Source organism: Dendrobates tinctorius, unplaced genomic scaffold (assembly GCF_039654945.1).
Source record: "Dendrobates tinctorius isolate UK_male_01 unplaced genomic scaffold, ASM3965494v1 ptg000070l, whole genome shotgun sequence".
In the NCBI taxonomy this organism is placed as follows: Eukaryota; Metazoa; Chordata; class Amphibia; order Anura; family Dendrobatidae; genus Dendrobates; species Dendrobates tinctorius.
The window spans coordinates 18564888-18584810 of NW_027361738.1; the positions used below are offsets into that span (position 1 = coordinate 18564888).

Here is a 19923-nt window from a genome sequence, read left to right on the forward strand (position 1 = left end):
TTTTGGCCAAAATGCACAAGCTTGCAACCCGTGTCAAGTTTCTCATTATCTTGCGAATCCTACACTAAATTAAAAAGCAATTAATTTACCTAGTGGTGGCTGAGTAATGTGGGATGTCTAGCCTGTGGGTGCACATTTGGTATTGGCAGCCCCCCTGATGTAACAGTAGGGACGTCGCTAATAGGCTGTTATACAGATAGAGGTGAATCTCACGTAATAGTTTGACTGACACCCTATGCAGAACTATGTGCAATTTGAATTCTAGGCAGCTACCCACAGATGTTTGGTGGGTTAGTAAGTGTTTCTTTTCAGTATTTTGCACCTGTGCTGCCTTTATCTTGGGGGACATGCTGAATCCTGTTTGTATATTTGTGTCTGGACATACCGCGGCAGAATTTTTGCTTTCTTGGCCTTTTTTCAGAAAATATGAATGATAACACCAAAACTTTTTCTCCATTCATGGTTAGCAGTTGGGTGAAGACATTTATTGTGAAACTACTGTGTTTTCTCTTGTTAAATCATAATGACAACCCAAAACATCCAAAGGACCCTGATGAAAAGTTCACATACCCTAGTGATTTTGGCCTGATAACATGCACAGAAGTTGACACAAATGGGTTTGAATGACTACTAAAGGTAATATCCTCACCTGTGTCCTGTTTGCTTGTAATCAGTGTGTGTACATAAAACCTGAGTGAGTTTCTGAGATCCAGACAGACTCTTGCATCTTTCATCCAGCCAGTAACGTTTCTGGATTGTGAGTCATGGAAATAGCAAAAGAATTGTCAAAGGATCTATGGTAAAAGGTAGTTGAACTGTATAAAACAGGAAAGGGATACAAAAAGATATCCAAGGAATTGATGATGCCAGTCAGCAGCGTTCAAACTGTGATTTACAAATGGAAAATCAGGAGCTCTGTAAAAACAAAACCACGGTCAGGTAACCCAACAAAAATGTCGTCCACAACTGCCAGGAAAATTTTTCGGGATGCAAAGAAAAACCCACAGATAGCATCAGTTGAAATAAAGGACTCTCTGAAAACTAGCGGTGTGGTTGTTTCAAGATGCACATTAATGAGGCACTTGAAAAAAATGGGCTGCATGGTCAAATTGCCAGAAGAAAGCCATTACTGTGCAATTGCCACAAAGTATCTTGCCTACAATATGCAAAACAGCACAGAGCCAAGTCTCAAAACTTCTGGAACAAGGTAATTTGGAGTAAGGAGACCAAAATTTAAGTTTTTGGCCATAACCATAAATGTTACATTTGGAGAGAGGTCAACAAGGCCTATGATAAAAGGAACACCATTCCTACTGTAAAATATGGAGGTGGATCACTGATGTTTTGGGGATGTGTGAGCTGCAAAGGCACAGGAAACTTGGTCAATGTTGAAAGAATGATGAATACAGCACTTTATCTGCAAATACTGGAGGCAAATTTACCCTCATCAGCCCAGAAGCTGTGCATGGAACGTACTTGGACATTCCAACCTGACAATGATCCAAAACAAAAGGCCCAGTTGACCTGTCATTGGCTGCAGCAGAGCAAATTGAAGGTTCTAGAGTGGCCACCTCAGTCTCCTGACCTCAATATTATTGAGCCACTCTGGGGAGATCTCAAGGCTTCTTGCCAAAAAGAGTGGGCAACTTTACCATCTTAAAAATAAAGAACCTCATCCACAACTACCACAAAAGACTTCTAGCTGTCATTGATGTTAGAGGGGGCAATATACGGTATGTGAACTTTTGATCATGGTCATTTGGATGTTTTGGGTTGTCATTATGATTTAAAAAGAGAAAACACAGTAGTTTGACAAATGGCTTCACCCAACCGCTAACCATGAGCGGAGAAAAGGTTTTGGTGTTATCATTCATATTCTCTGAAAATAGGCCAAGAAAGCAAAATTTCTGCCGGTGTATGTAAAATTTTAAGCACAGCTGTAAGTGGTTAGTTTTTAGAAGGGGGGGAAGTGGGGGCTCTGCATCGCTGTAGTCAATACCCCAATTTAAGGGAGCCAGTCCTAATGACATTACCCTTTTGCATATTCAAGCATTGAATGATTCCCAATGACCATTTGATTGCTGGAAATCGCACTGATTTTTGCTTAATTTGCCATATTTGGTCTCATCCCACCATGTAGGTGCAGCAGATTTTTCATTTAGAGCTCAATAAGAATAAAACGGAGGTTTAATTGACCTTAAGGGAGTTCATTTAATCCATTTTCCAACAGCATATTCAATGTATTTTATGTCTTCGGAGCCACGATGTGAATTTGAAATGCCGGCAGTAAGTAATTCTTCTTCTACCCTATGGGTAAACAAATAGTGTGGGAAGCTAAATTAAATTGTCACATTTATAGGAGTTTCCTCCTTGCAGAGTGCACACTGCGTGACTCTGTTACCTAGAAACAAGCAAAATGAAGTCACACTTCCTAAATCACATTTAACCCCTTCTCCACCCAGGGGATATGCTGTATCATTAATATGTATTTATAGTTTTATATTTCTTGCTTGTTAGCCTCACGAAGGTGTTCTCGTTTTGTCTGGAGAAGTCTCATGCTACTATCGGTTTTACATTGTTTGGTAATGTTTTCTATTTTTTTTTGGGTTGTAGGAGCTGTAGCCAGCACCGAGGTAAAGCTGAAACTCCAGGAATTCCTACTGAGTAAATCTGCCACAAAGGATACTTTTACAAACGGAACCAATCATTCCATGGGCCGCCACCCCAAGCTTTGGTACACGTATGTCATCATATCTCAGTGTCTTATTATCACACAGTAGTTGGGTTATTAGATTACAGATTCATGTTTTTTTCATTACAAATTAACTTAAAAAATGAAGCTTAGTATAAACACACCAAGACATTACATCCTTACCAAGAATATGCGTAAAGCTACAAACATTTCATCTTATCTCCTGCTGCTAAAAAAGGACTACATGTCTCATACCTTATCAAGCGATTCCATGCTTTTTTTCGTAACTGGGTTGTCAAGGCTATCGACATGGATGACCTGAGGATGATAATTGTGAACAAGCCGTGTTAAAAACATTTGTTTCATGATTATCTTGCTGTGTAACCAGGTTGCTGATCACTGGATGAATGAGTAAAGAGCTTGTTCATTGGGTGAAATGATGTTTGGTGCAGCATAAAATGGTCATCGTTCTTGGCAGCGCATCATCCTGTGTGAACAGGATTCAGACTGCTGAAAACTATGGCGGCCTACGTGCATCAATTACTTTGGTCTTCCTGTGTAGACAGGCAGTTGTGTTGTGCCATCGGTCTGTGTATGTAAACGGACCCCTAGTCTTAAGGCAGGTCATGAATATCAGATTGGTGAAGGTCCAGAATCCCACGGATCAGCAGTTATCATTCTGGCGGCGGCCATCGCTGAGAACTGCTGCTCAGGGAAGACATGTTTAACAACTATTCAACATTTTAAATATTACATCCATTTAGATTGAAAGCTTCCTGTGTAAGAAAATGTGTTTGTAGGTTCTCAGACATAGATTAGTGAGTGTATGTAATCAAGATCCTATGCCTCCTTTTACATCAATATATGGCACAGGACATATAAGTAGATCACTCAAGTTCCCCGTCATGTATAATACAGTGCACAAGAAAATTGTAAAGTGTGAAATGGGTAACACCATTGTTTAGAGTTGACTAATTTAGTTGTCTATGTTGCAGGGCAGCACATCACACTTCATTGGATCAAAGTTCTCCTCCACTAAGTGGGACCTCTCCATCATACAAATATCCTTTAACGGGGGCTCAAGATAGCAAGGATGATTTTCCTTTAAGAAAAACAGGTGGGCACTTGAAAAATACATATTTTTGTTCATGTTATATCAAAGAACTTTCTCAGAATTTGCACTTTTGCAGTTGTAGATCAGTCAGAGATTGTGGAATTATGTAATTGGCTTTCCAGGATTTTGATAATGATTGTCTAAAGGCCCCTTTACATTTAGCGATGCACCAGCGATTCCGACAACAATACAACCCGGTCAGGATCGCTGGTGCATCACTAAATGGTCGCTAGTGAGCTGCCTCACAGGCAGATCTCACAGCGATGCAGCGACGCAGCAGCGGTCGTTATTTACCTTTCAGACGCGGCGATCCTGACGTCCTCCCGCCCGCGTCCACAAGTCGCTCGTTGGCGCCAGCAGAAAGCCCAGCAGGAAGCGCCCGACGAGAAATGGAGCTGCATGATCTCGCGCAATCAGCGACAGACAGCCGGGAAGCCGGTCGGAGGTAAGTATCACACATAGCGATATCGCTAGCGATATCGCTGCTGCGTCACAAAATCGGTGACGCTTTAGCAATATCGCTATGTGTAAAGGCCCCTTAAGGATAGGCCATCCATATCAGCTTGATCAGACTCCGACTCTGCTGATCTCACAGATCAGATAATGGCTCAGCATCCTCTTCACTGTTTACCAGTAACAGCGCCATACAACCTGCAGTGGCTGTTCCCGGTGCTACAACTCTGAGATTAGTCTCATTCAAATGAATAGGTCTGAGCTATACTAAAAAAAAACTTTATACAGGCCAAATAAAATACAATAACATTATTTTAACAATCAACAATCAAAGAAAAAAGAAAAATATATAGGTATAAAATAAAGAATAAAAATATACAATTCCTAATCAGATACAGTATACATAACGTAAATATAATCTTGCAGATCATTCAAGGTATATATAAATATATATATACATGCAAACATATACGTGTATATACATATGTACACACAGATACACATAACAAACCACAAATGCAACCATATAATACCTTGATATAGGATGATAGAATGAGATGGAAGGCAAAAAAACAATCATATAGCACCTTCATAATCTACTTGAGGTTGTAAATACATAAGTAAATGCATGCTGAGAAGTAGATAGTATTTAGATATAGTTGTGTAGTAGATAATTACCCTGAGGCCGGGTCACACTTGCGAGAAACTCACACAAGTCTCACATCTCAATACCTGGCACTGCCGCCGGCACTCGGGAAAAGAGTGTGCAGCTGCATGCATTTCTATGCAGCTTAGCGCTCCTGTCAGAGTGCCGGCGGCAGTGCCAGGTATTGAGATGCGAGACTTGTGAGAGTTTCTTGCAAGTATGACCTCAGCCTTAGAATAGATGTCCAGGGTCCCACCACACGCGACTCGCATTTTGCACTGAAATGCTTCATCTAGGGATCAGTGCGAAACTTGGAATGACCTGCACGATTTAATTTATGTTACATTATACTGTTTCTGATTAGAATTTCTATATTTTTTTCCTGGTTATCCCCACCGTAGGATCATGTCCCCAAATTCAGTATTTGGTCAGTATTTTACATAAGTATTTGTAAGCCAAAACCAGGAGTGGGTGATAAATACAGAAGTGGTGACATGTTTCTATTATATTTTTTATTATATTCTGATGTAAAAGACTGACAAAATACTGAACGTTTGAGCATGGCCTTAGCCGCATATGTGCTGCATCATTTTATACCTATATATATATTTTTATTTTTGATTGTTGAAATAAAGTTATTGCATTTTGCTTGATCTGTAAATGCAAATGTCTGTATGCAAATAGTTTATCTACTATTATGCTTTTTGGATTATTTGTCAGGATTGTGGTTTGACCGGAGGGCTCAGCTGCATAGAAAGACATGCAGCCGCACACTCTGGTACCGAGTGTCGGCGGCAGTGCCGGGTATTGAGACGCGAGACTCGTCCGAGTTTCTCACAAGTATGACCCTGGCCTTAGACACAGCCACTACACTAGAGCTCTGCCTGGTGAGAAACATCATCAGCTGATCGGTTGGGTTACCTGGAGTTGTATCCTCACTTATCTGATAATGATGGCGTACTGTAAGGCATTATCCTAACTGCAAATGTCGGGAAGCGCCTCTGCGTAAGACAGTGCTGGCTGGACCAAATAGACGGGTCCAGCCTTTATACCCTTATATCTGCCGCTAATTAGGCAAGGATATTGTATAATAATGGTGTATATAATAACCACATAGACAGATCTGTAAAGCTGAAGCTCATATGTCATCTGTCAATTTAAATAACTGCTTCTAACATCAAGTAAAACAGTATCTTATCAGTGGTGTTACATAGGACTGCAGGACTTCACAAATGCATTACAACTTTTTTAAGCAATATTCAAAACTGAATCTGTATCAATACAATTTATCTTTTTTTTTAAATTGATTACAAACATTAGTCCAGCCTGTTAATAGTTACACCTAAATAGTGACTTACGTAAGTCTTTCTGAACTGAATAATTCTCCACGTTTCCTAGGATCTCATAGTAAACACATTATATCACTGCCCTTTGATGTCTCCTCCAGGATAAATTCTGCCTGTTTTTTCTTTGGTTCCAATGGGAATCAGGTTCTGTCCCACTCTATATTTTCTGATGGACATCGTGTTTGCATCAAGTGAAACTTACTGAACCCCTGCTGAGAACATGAATAGTTGCAGAAATGTTTGTACCTTGGAAAAAGCCTCCGCAGCTGCTATTGAAGTTTAATGGAAGTGGCATTTGAAAGGAATACATGTCCCAAATGCAATCCTTATCAGAATCTCCGAGAGGGGAATTTGCCCTTTAGGTTTACCCTGTGTCCTTTTCTATTATATATAAATGGGCTGATATCTTAAACAGATGAAAAGTCATAGACGCTGCAAATAAAAATTGAAGGATGATTGCATGTATAGTTGGGTAAACATGTGGGCAGAGAAAAGCCTCGCATTCCTGCTGTGAGGCTTAATACCTATCAAATACTCCCACTATTAACTAGTGCTCCCCTTGAAGGACTCCTGTGGAGTGCGGTTTGTTATCATTGGCCACCAATTATAAATATTACATGGGATATTTCCTGCAAGCAAGAGTGGAAAACACTGCAGGAGTCAGCTATTTTACTAGACAGAATAACATGCGAGCGTTGGTGTATTGGAAGAGGTATAAAATATGGGGAAATCAGATTTTAAGCCCCAACACAGAGAGGGAATTTGCATGCATGAAGATGACCCAGTAAATAATGATGTACTAAAAGGGGTTTTACACATAGTGATATCGCTAGCAATATCGCTAAAACGTCACTGATTTTGTGACGTTATAGCGATATCGCTATGTGTGATACCTCCAACCGGCTCCCTCGCTGTCCATCGCTGATCGCACGAGAATGTCTGGCTCCATTTCTTGTCGTCAGCTTCCTGCTGGGGCTTCCTGCTGTGACGACGAGCGACGCGTGGAGGCAGGCGGGAGGACGTCTGGATCGCTGTGTATGAAAGGTGAGTATCGTGCGCTGCGTCGCTGCTGCATCGCTGTGAGATCTTTCTGTGTGAAAGCTCACTAGCAATCATTTAGCGATCCACCAGCGATCCTGACCGGGTCGGATCATTGGTCGGATCACTGGTGCATCGCTAAATGTAAAAGGGCCTTAAGTCAGAGAATGTGTTGATCACAATGAGTTAATTGCAATGAATACATTTGATAGAGAAGCGTACACACATATCATTGATCTGATTTTTAAGAAATCTCATACGTCAACATTTTGCAAAGATGTTAAATCGTGTCTTCTCTTTTGTGATTTTTTGATCTTGATTTCCTAAGATCCATTCCTAATCAATGATTGATGATTTGGCCCCACACTATCTGTTCACTTCAGGAGCGCAGTACTCCGCAGCCGGCCGACTTCCTGACTGCTGGTGGGGGCGGTGGCTGCTGCTTGATTGACAGCATGGACTAGCAGCATTGTTGTACCATTGGCTCGGGGTGTGCACTCCCGATGCTGCCAGATGAGGCATTTCTGCCTATGCAGCAAGGGATGAGTGATAAAACTGGCTGGGATTAGGATATAACTGTGATCTTCAGCAATCCTGGCCAGCCTAAGTGCAGGCCTTACAACCTCTATTGAAAAGAGCTTGGATAATTGGCCAAAAGTTGCCAGTAACCTAGACAATATGCTGGAAACAATAAGAAATTAAATTGTACTTTTCAGAGTGTAAGGGACACAAAGGAGTGTCCGTTAGTGTACAGATATATACGTGTATAAATATATATATATATATTTAATGTCAGCTGTTATGTACCCTTTCCCTTTAACATTATTCATATATACTGTACATGCCATGTGAATGTCTATTTATTGTGTCTGTTATATGTATTTAACATTGGACACTGTTATATAGAGAGGGAAAGTGAAGTACCCTAGTTTGCCCACTAGATGGGGTTAGAGATGCTCAGTTTGTAAATAGTTGAAGTAGGAGGGGCTAACAGCTGTTAAGCCAGGGAGCATCTGGAATTTGAAACATTTGGACGGGAGCGCCCTGACAGGGCTGTTGGCTTTGTAACGTTAAAGTCAAGAGCCCAGTCACACAGAATTCGGGCCAGTATCTCATCGGGGAGTAACACCAAGAGAAGTGCTGACAGTGCAGAATTAGTGGGTCTGCATTTGCCAGAAGAAGACTAAGCAGTACGGGCAGGTCACTCAGAATGTGGCGGCTTATTTCATCTGGGGATACTCTTGAGACCGGGGCTGTTGTGAATTCGCTTTCTGGCCTCCCTCTGGTTATTACTGAAGGTAGTGGAGCTGTTCTGATTGACAGAGTGGTTCCGAGTTCTCTTTCTAGGCTCCCTCTGGTGGTTACTGGAGGTAATGGAGCTGATCTGATTGACAGAGGCTTGCCACCTGATAATGAGGATGACGATTGGAGATCTGGGGTTTCAGATTGGGATTTAATACAGCCGACTCCCTCTATCCCTGCTGGTGATTTTCTTCCTGTGCCTCCTGAGGTCTGATGTCTCCAGCTCTGTCCCTGCATGCTCAGCTAAGTGGCTCATTTGCTATTCTGTTTGGATTTGATCTGGTTTTGTCAATCTTTGTTTTGTGCAGGTCAGCCAGCTCCGGCTGGGGCTGTGCTGAATCACCGCCCATTTGTTACTGTTATAAACGGTTAAGAGGGTCCCCTACTGAAGTAAGACTGAGCAGAGTTGATGCTGAGCACTATCTGTCCCGGAAGCGAGCTTAGTGGGAGAGAGGGAAAGACAGGGACAGAGGAGAAAATGTCTATTGCCAACCCTGATGCTGATGATGGAGTGAATATGTATGCGCTGTGTAAAGGAAACAGCAAAGTTGATTGTTCAAGTATTGAACAGGACTCTGTTTGTGCCACATCGTCTGAGGAGAATGTGCAGCACATAACAGAAAGCCCTGAGGGAGTGCTGGAGAAAGCGACAGGTATGCTGACAGAAAACTGTCATGTCTATGTGAGGGGAGGCCAGGACTCCATTGCCCTGGACCTTACAAGAGGAACAAAGGGAGATTTTAATAAAAAGTAAATGACAAAAGTGCATATTTCTTCTTATTTCATCAAGCACTTTCCAACAATACCAGTAAGTGAAGGTATGAATTACCATTTAATTCAGATTTGACCAACCTTTGAAAGGATATTCTGCCAGATGTCCCACTGTAGTAGATAAAGTGAATACAAAGAGTTGTTGTGGTTACAGTCATAAAATGTACGGTATTTATTAATCTTACTTATATAGCGCCATCACATTCCATAGCACTTTACAGATATTGTCATTACTGTTTCTATTGGGTCTCAAAATCTAAATTCCCTATCAGTATGTCTTTGGCATGTGAAAGTGAACTGGACTGCCCAGAGGAAACCTAAGCAAACACGGGGAGAACTTACAAACTCCTTGCAGATGTTGTCCTTGATGGGATTTGAACCCATAGCACCTGCTCTTTTATCATGACAATACATGGAAATAAAAGTATTGTATAAGTATGTCTTCCCATTTTGTGTATACAGGTCCAGAACAGACTTTTGTGTCTCCAGATATACAATGCTTGCACAGCACTTACACTTCACAGATACACATTAAGTTGACTCATGTGTTAATCCTATGGTTCTACCTTTTGTATTGTGACTTTCCAGTATTAGGGACTGCTGCAGAAAGTTTTGCAGAACACAAAGATGTATGCAGTTCGGTCTATAGATCTGATCTGTAGCACCAGCTCAATAGTTAAGACCTGAAAGACACATGTAGAGTCAAACGCCGGGCAGGGCTGAGCTGAGGCTTTGATTTGGTGGTGCTGCTGATGTTAGTGCAGATAGGCCGTGGAGGTGTGCTGTACTCATAGGAATGTGGGGGGTGACCCGCTTCTTGGCGTCGACAGGCACGAGACAGAGACAGGAGATGTATTCAACAGGTTCTGCTTTTATTGGTCATCCTTACGATGACCAGCACAATGCATGATAGGACTTTTACACTGTACTCTCTTGCAGACAGGACCAAGTACCTTCGCTTATTGACTTTTACCGTTGAAGTGTACTTTGTGGCTCTTCCACCGTGGCTGCCCTAGGCCAATCCACCACGGCGTTTCACCCTACAAAGTCCACCAAATTACAGGTCCTCACAGACCGTCTCTGCCTGTGGCCAACGTCCTTAAGGGTCACCCCCCGTAACCGTATCTGCTGTCCAAACTCTCTGAGGGGTCTCCTCTGTATAACAGACCCTCCTTCCTTGTGAGCTCCCCTGGCTGACTGAAGCTTCTAGAAGCTTACCTCAGTATTTATCCAGTCAGTCCAGGTAGCCCCGCCCACTTTCACCTGACAGTCACCTTTGCCCAATCAGAGTCACCTTGACCTCTGACAGTTATGTAACGCTCGCATGGCAGTTACATAACCACTGTCGTCGGTGCTTTCCAGTGACCTCTAATGGAAAGACTGCCACATGACACCTTCTTTTCCTATCTCTCTGTCTTCTACTACAGACAGAGCCGTACTCAGCTCAACCTCCCCACACACACAACGGAGAAGTCACTATACAACTGAGACCTAAAGCAGAGGAACTCTACGTAGGAACCCAACTAGCATAGGAAAGAACTAGAAGAGCTGCTTATAGCCACAAATCAGATTGAAGCTTTTTCCTTTATTGACGCAGGGCTGACTGAGATATTTGTTGCAATGATGAACACTTTCTATTCTTTCTCGCGCTAGTTTTTAAACCAAAAGGCCAACAGTACTGGTTTGCAGTTGCTACCTTAGAAGCTCACAGATTTTTATATGTTTGTTTTTATCCATTTTATTTGCAAAGCTGTCGTGCTTTATGTTTTAGGTGATTTTGTGAGCAATATGAAAAATGGATACAAAAGTACATACACTTTACAGTACATTATGTCAGAAAGCCTGTTTCTTTTGTTCTTACATATTTCTTTTTGTTGCTGGTAAATCAAGGAAAATAAAGCTTTTTACTTGTGTGAGAAATTAGGATTCCAGATTATAACACTAATCAAATTAGAAGCCATTCTTGTGTTAAGGTGTAGCCATTGATAGCATTAGGTATATTTTGAGGGGCTAATGATTTACTAGCTCTACCACCTTTCATTAATTAACATGACATTTTAACAACATCCAGAAATACCCTGTTTACCTATTAAATCACAGTAAGTACAATAGAGTTAATTCTAGCCCTTAGCCATATAACCCGTATGTTTTTGTGCTGGTTTTATCAGGAAAAGAAACAGGAACCCCGACACGAGTCAAATGACCCTTGCCTCATTTACGTAGCCACAAGGCTTTGCTGTAGGCCTTGGGGACAATGAGGGACTGTTGTACCACCGTGCCCACTGGACACACAATGACGTCCTGTATATTCTTACAGTGATAGACAGGCAAAAATCTGTCACCTTTGCCCTTGAGGTTAAGCCTTTTTTTCCTTTGCTTTGGGCAACATGGCTTTAGATAGTTTCTAGCCCTTCATATAAAATATCGGGTTTGCCCAAAGTGCAGTTCTTAATAGATATATATTATTGGAATAGTTTCCATTATACTACAAATGCAAATCAAGGAAGCAATAAGCAATGGAAATTTCAAAAAGCTTTCCTAATATTCCATCCGCAGAATACACAATTTGTTTTTTGGCCAAAAAAATGATGCATCTCTTCCATTACTGGTCTTAGAAGAACAGATTGAGCTCCGAGTCCTTCCATATTAAATCAGGAGACCTTCTTACCTGTCCTTCTTAATTGATCAATAGGAGATTTGGATTTCAACACACGGGAGAAGCGAATAATTCCTTAAGAAAATGTTAGGCAGTGTTTCCTTCTCCATTGTGCCGATATCCAATCCTCCGTTTGATCAGAGCAGATCTCCTATATTTCATGTGAAGAAGGCTTTATGTATATCAAGATTAGTGCAGCCAACAACTTTGATCAACCCTTAGGACTATGGAGATATTTGATCAGACCAATAAGCTTTTGAAATATGAATTTGCCATTTATACGGTTCCCTAATATATCAATGTATCTTCAGCAAAGATGAGGCTGTATGTGAGCCACCAAATAAAACGACAGTGTTCCTTACATTAGCGGGACATCGAACTTTCACGTAACCTCTCTAATGGATTATCTACAACAGAATCACTTTGATCCCTGTCTGCTAAGGAAGTGCTAATTTTAATTTAATGGCCTTTTCTCACTTTTGCATTTAGAGTAATAATGTCTTTATAGATGCAAAATGTGTTTTTTATGAGCCTGTGACTTTTTTGTGTTACTTTATGCCCAGACGTGTCATCAAGTTATTGCTTGCACTTCTTTCAAAGCCTGAAAAGTAGGGTATAGGTTAGAGGACAGTCATTTAAAGTCCAAACTATTGAGTCCAAATTCACTGTTTGTACATAATGTTGGATGCTCCTTGTCCATTCTGGCTGCTTGTGAGAACTAATAAATGACACCAATTCATGTTACTTGGCTTTCTGCATACTCTGAATGGCAAAGAAATGTACAATAAAATCACTTCTCCCATTTGGTGAAGTTGTAGTTGGGTTTTTCTTCACTTGAACTAAAGGTTTAGTTCACTGCCTTAAGGTGGTCACATTAGTCTAAAGATGATCCAAATGTCAACTCAAATTATTAGTTGTTGGGTGCAGTTTAACAAGAAACTAACATGTTTGCCAACAATAAACTATCTGGAAAAAAATCGATCATCTTCAAAATTTTGGTCCCGTAGAGTCAATCATTACTGCTTGACAAAGACCAGTAATGTGATAACAAAAAGTGCAGAAAGAAAAAAAAAATAGGGAATAGAAGGCTATCTGCACAAGGGAATGTATATTAAAGGTGCTGTAATAATATAACATACTTTGGTGCTGTTATGCCAAGAAGCACTCCAGTAATGGTCACTGGGACATAGAAGTAAAACATCAAGCAATAAATAAGGGTGTTACAAAACAACGCTCTTGAACGCGAGTCGCCATCTTCACCTTTTCGTGTTTCTGCTTTCTCTGACCCCCAGGTGAAGCAGTAATACAAAATGCTTGTTGGGTGAGGTGACAGTCTGAATTCCAGGGTGTATTTGTAGCTATCACCAATGTTTAGTCAATGACCCTGATTAATCATTTGTGTTTCTTTTAAGTAAATTTTCATTCTTGTCTTGTAGTATTTGACTCATCAAGTTTTTCAAAATGGAATGCACACTTTATGATTTCTTTACAAAGTGTAACAAGGTCACTGGCACAGTGTACGAGGGGAGATATGTGTCACTGCACATGTTGGTGTCAGTGGTATGAAACCAGGATATTTTTCCTACAGCACACTAAGTGTTGGGAGGGATAAAGTAAGCTTCATACATGGGCTCGTTTTATGTGAGCAATCATAGAGTAGGCGGGAGAGTGCTCACCATATCTCTTCCTGCAGCCCACACCGGTAGGTGTACTAGCAGGACCTGCGGTGATGTCACAATCATGTAATTATCACATGGTCCTGGATACATACCTGGACATGTGAGACAGTCTATGTGGTGTCTTGGGAGAGGAAGTACTCCCACATAGCTCCAAGGAGGAACAGAGGACATTGCCTGGTGCCTCCAGGTTGAAACCTGCATAGGAAAGGACTCTGTACACTTTATTTGTTTTGTTTTTCCATTATGCCAGAAAGGATCTGTTTTGGTTTGTGAACGCTGCCTTGGTTTATGCTGACTTCAATAAACCAGCAGGTGCTTCACCACCAAAGTGTTCCTCTGTCTACCTGAGGAAGCAGCTAAGCGTGTCAACCCCTCACAAAGTCAAAAACTATCCTTATTTTTGTCTCTAGCATTTTGTGTGACTCTTTAGTGCAAAAAAATTGCACATTCAGCAAAAAGGTACAAATATTGTACTAAAATAAGTGGCGTTCACAAAATCAAGGGAGACCGAAATATATTTGTGACCTATTTTGCAGCTTTTCAAAAATTCTCAAATGATGACTTAGTCGAAAACCGCAGAAAACCATAATTCCTTCCACAGTTTCAAACATAAAAAAACCAAATAGATAAATATAGCAAAACTGGTAGTTTTAAAACTTAACTTTTAATTCTAAGATTTTCTTAAAAAATGGCTTTCACCATTATCCAAAGTGAACCATTACACCAGTGCACAAAAAATATAAAATGCCATAAAAGGATTGGTTTACATCCCTGTCAAGGATATTTTTATAAACCCATCAATTCCCTGTATGGGAGAACAATCTATCTCAATGATATAAAAAATGGACAAAAATCGGCCCCACCAATTTCAAATGCATATCATGTGGAGCTCAAAAAATATGGTCCAAATCAACAATTCAAAATAAAATAAAAGGAACAATCTCACACATTTCTGGTAGTATCAGTCGTCCTTTATCCAATTCATAGAGTCTGGGTCCATATATTGTCCCTACCAGTCCCTATCATGGACTGATCCTGAACCCCCAAGACTCCTGCCCTTACAAGGACAGTCCACAGCTAGCCCTGCCACTAGCTAGCCCTGGACTGACCCTGCATGTGAGGCACACAGGGTCAGTCCAGGGCTAGCTAGTGGCAGGGCTAGCTGTGGACTGTCCTTGTAAGGGCAGGAGTCTTGGGGGTTCAGGATCAGTCCATGATAGGGACTGGTAGGGACAATATATGGACCCAGACTCTATGAACTGGATAAAGGACGACTGATACTACCAGAAATGGGAAAGATTGTTCCTTTTATTTTATTTTGAATTGTTGATTTGGACCATATTTTTTGAGCTCCACATGATATGCATTTGAAATTGGTGGGGCTGATTTTTGTCCATTTTTTATATCATTGAGATAGATTGTTCTCCCATACAGGGAATTGATGGGTTTATAAAAATATCCTTGACAGGGATGTAAACCAGTCCTTTTATGGCATTTTATAATATTTTGTGCACTGGTGTATTGGTTCACTTTGGATAATGGTGAAAGCCATTTTTTTTTAAGAAAAACAGGATTAAAAGTTAAGTTTTAAAACTACCAGTTTTCCTATATTTATCTATTCCTTAGGATGTGGTAGTATTGTGGTAGGAGATTGCTGGTGCTTCTCTAGCTATATATTATAAAAAAAACAAAGCAGACAAACACTTATAAAATAGATTTTAAAAATGGCGCAAATTAAAAAAAGAATTAGGCATAAGTGAAAAAAAGGCAAAGAACACCAAAAACTAGACAAAGCAAGGAATAAATGCAGAAATGAATCGACTCCTATATGTTTTCTTATTGCTATGTGTTTTGACATAACAACGGTATTTGGGGACTTATTATCTCTAAGTTTCATTGATTGATGAGACAAAAAAGTAGTAGTTGTAATGATGCTTGTACCAGAAGAGCATGCAAGGTGTTCAAGTCTCCTCATGCTGGTGTGCCAGTCCTGGCATGTCACTCTACACAATGAGAAACCCTACTGCTTAGATCCAAGTCTTAGCCTCTTAGCCAGCCATATCAGATCTCATACTTTGCACTGATGAGGGGCAGTACCCTAAAATACTGTGTCTGCAAATTGAGATTGATTTGGCTTTTATCCTAAGTCCTATTTCAAGGCTCGTTAAAGGGTCGATAATGATTTTTAGGATTACTACGTCCAATAGATAGCACTAGAGTTCAAGTCCTCGTCCTCTCTCAAGAGACAATTTGCATACCTAGGTGAATAAACACCTTTTTTATCCCTTTTTATTTCACTTTTTTCTCTTTTTGTGGATTTTGAGCGTCCTCTTGTCTTGACCATGACGCTGCTTTGCCTCCCCGGCATTGTGTTACCTAAGGCTGCTGTCTTTTTAAACAGTTTGAATGGTAGCGACAACCAATATGGACTAAAATGTTCACGGCCCAACAAAAGAGTAGTTCAACAGTTGTTCTACTTTGAATGGTTGTTCAATTAAAGGGATACCCTGGACTTTAGAAAAAATTGTGCTAAGCACTAACAGGCAGGTAGTTGCTACCTTCCTGCCCTTTGTGCCCGATGCCGTTCTCTGCCAACACAGAGCAGCCACAGACTTCCACTGACATCATGTCAGTAGAGCAGCAGTCTCTTTTCCTTTAGACAGGATGGGACTACTGGTGTCATGCTGATTGACAACTGGCTTCCCGTAGCCTAATTGGGGGAAGTCAGCTGTCAATCAGCATGACGCCAGTACAATCGCCCTGTCAACAGGAAGAGAAACTGCTGTAGTGTTGACAGGGAGCAGCTGAATCTCTGGCTGGAGCGATCAATGACCGGCACTTGGTACAACAGGCAGCAACAGCAAATTGCTTCTGTTAGCAACTACATGCCTGCTAGTGCTTAGGCACATTTTTTTTTGTCCCGGATATGCCCTTAATCTTCTTCTATATAATGTGTATGGCCTCTATTAGCTCTGCATTAGCTCTAATACCTTGTTAAATAACTTGTAGTTTTCCTGTATTGCATCTGCACCCAGGGCACATGCTAATTATGCCTCCTTTAGCTATTTACTTACTGTATGACTATTGATGAATATTCAGTGTATTTCTGATGTTGCAGTTTTTCTGCAGAATTTTTACAGTATAAGCTATCAGCTTTATTTGGTTACTCATGATATTTATCCTCACAATTTTAAGTGCATTTTTTAAGTGTTTTTTATATTGTGCTTTTTTGTCCTATCGGTATATCACGTTTTACATAAAGCTGCTTTGTGTTGGATATTTCCTGTTACTTAGTTTCGATGAATCTTTATTTCTAAAGTCATGTATGGATCACATGCATTTTTTATTGCGTTTCCTCTGTGGAAAAACAATAAAAACTCATGTGTTTTTATATTTGTGGATATTCTTTCAAATATATGGCGACAATCCACAAATAAAATGCAGATTTAGCACAAGAAAAACTGTTTAGTAGCTGATTTCACAATCACACCACCAGCAGTGTAAAAAAGCACAGGTTTAGAGGTATCGCATACACTTTGCATCAACTGCAATAATGTGTTTCTTTTACGCATGGAAATATGTATCGTGTGAATTTAGCCTAAGGAATCTCAAAGTCTGGATTACTATACTGCTCTCTTGTCCGTGGTCACAAGTTAGGAATAATTCAGTATCTCCTGGTTTTAATGGAGATTAGGCACAAATTAAAGTCACTGCGTTTGAAAGAAAAAGTCTCAACATTACTTGGTGTATTGAAATATTAAGCTTTTTTGTTTATCTAAATTTAATACTTACTTCCCTTTTTTTCCCTTACAAGGATTTTATCAGTGACTTGTGTTTGGCTTTTAGCGTCAGAGAGGTTTATCTCACAGTCTACTTACATATTTTTTTCCCACTGGTGGTTTTCTCATATAACTTTCAGTTTATTAGTCGGCAACATTTTGGCCGATGTCACATGGTGATAAATCATGATCACAGTGGCAGCCGTGATTTTTCTTGTTGCATAACCTGAAAATGGTTCCTTGTCTAATGGATAATGTACTTTACGCACATAGCAGCTTTTTCTGAAAAAAAAAAATAATAATAATGGTGTGAGAATACAATTGCAGCTACAATTCTGTAATGTTATGCAGCCTGTTGTTCTAGCTAATGGAGTTTCAAAGTATTGGATTTCATATTGCATATTCATTTTTAGCCTAGAAGTGAAATCTGTCACTAAAGTACATCGAATAAAATAAAGTAACTCATACCTTAAAAATGTAAAAAAAACATTTAAACACACACAAACTAAAAGAATGTCACTAATTTATTGTTTGCTTATATGGCGCCATCATATTCCACCTCGCTCTAAAGACATTGTTATTAAGCTAGGTTCACATAGCGTTAACACAGCCCATTCAACGCATAGCGTTGACGGGCTGCGTTAACGCTATAGCATAACGCGATATGCGTTATGGTATACCGCTAGCGTTGATGATTCATGATGATGATGATTCATGATGATGATGATGATTCATCAGCGCTAGCGGTGACGGAGCCTCAGACGCTGCAGCCTGCATCCAAGGCTCCGTCAGTGTTTGACGGCACATCGCGAACACGTGCCACTTTACGGCATACGTCGCGTTGCGCCACATAATGGGGGTCAATGACAGCATTAACGGACTGCGCTACACCGCGTTATACCGCGGGGTAACGCAGTCCGTTAAACGGACTGCCTCAGCGCAGTGTGACCCCGGCCTTAATGTCACCATTGGGGCTCACAATCTTAATTACCTACAAGTAGGTCTTTCAAGTGTGGAAGGAAACGGGAGGAGCACCTGGAGATAATCCACACAAACAGGATCAGTACCTGGAGGAAACCAATGCAAATATGGGGAGAACATACAAACTCCTTACAGATGTTGTCCTTGGTGGGATTTGAACCCAGTACCCCAGCGCTGCAAAGGACTAGTTAGCTAAACCAGAACAAGTGAACATATCATACACAACCATAAATTTGTTTTTCTGTTATATTGTTATATTTTTTTTGTATCGACCAATGTTAATTTTAGTCATTAGCCCTGTAGTGTAATAACTCTTTATGGATACAATTGTATGACTGTTAGCGGTTACTTGTTGCTTTCTTAATCACTAGTAATTAATTGTAAGTGGATAATCCAGTCAATCATGCAGCAAGGTCACACTTCATTGTTAATGCCAATGAGGAAACTAGCCCTAGGAAATAGAGGTGATATGATGCATTAAACCACTCTTGCTAAAATGGCAAAATGCATGTAACGTACAGTATCTACATGGTTTAGCAGTCTAACAGAAGCTCACAATGTAAAGATAGCATTTACTCTATATAAATAAAGAATTCCAGGATTCTTGATGCTTAAAAAATATGCGGTTTATACTCAATGCTTTTCTAATTCAATTTGACTTCTTCCTCAGGAGGACCACGGAAAAGTGTTTTTCCTGAGGAAAAATTCATATTGACTTCAAAAGGCATTGAGAATAAACCACATATCTTTTAAAGCAAATCTGTCAACAGGTTTTTGCTATGTAATCTGAGTACAGCTTGAGGTAGGGGTTAAAACACTGATTTCAATGATGTGTCACATGTCCAACTGTGTTCCGTCGTTTTACTTGTTCTCAAGGTTTTATCACCTTGTGGTTATTGTCTGGACTACATCAGCTACAGCAGCATGTGCATGCTAGTCCGACTCCACCTCCTCATGTGATAAGCAGCTCACTGTCTATAGACATTGTACATACAGAGCCTGGTGTGGACAGGGGCAGCTTTCTCATCTCTGATGCATTGCTAAACCTAAAAATGTTGTGTTAGAACTTCTGCACCCAGTAATCTAAGTGATACATCGTTGGATTAAGGGTCTCTTTGCCTACATCATGCTGCTCTCAGATGAGGTATCAAAAACCTGCTGACTGCTTCCCTTTAAGCATCAAGAATCCTGGAATTACTTATTTCATAATAATAATAATAATAATAATAATAATAATAATAGTAATAATTTTATTTATAAAAATGCCAACTTATTGTGCTACACTTTCCAATTGATCAGGGATGTGTACAGACAATGAAGACATTACAAAGTAACGTATAGTTCAACAGTTACAGGAGCCGTAAGGACAATGCTCGCAAGCTTACAATCTATAAGGAAATGAGGGGAACACACAAGGTGGGTTATGCATGTTAGGTAAGGTCAAGAAGAAACCAGATTCTGAAGAA

The 19923-nt window shown here is 40.3% G+C and overlaps 1 protein-coding gene across 1 annotated transcript in view; it reads left to right on the forward strand.

Annotated features, from left to right (window-relative positions):
- HDAC9 (histone deacetylase 9) overlaps positions 1-19923 on the forward strand; it is an 875224-nt gene that overhangs the window by 712492 nt on the left and 142809 nt on the right. Inside the window, exons 7-8 of the mRNA XM_073581439.1 lie at positions 2614-2740; positions 3688-3809. Coding sequence (XP_073437540.1) covers positions 2614-2740; positions 3688-3809 — 249 coding nt within the window. The remainder of the gene's footprint in view (positions 1-2613; positions 2741-3687; positions 3810-19923) is intronic.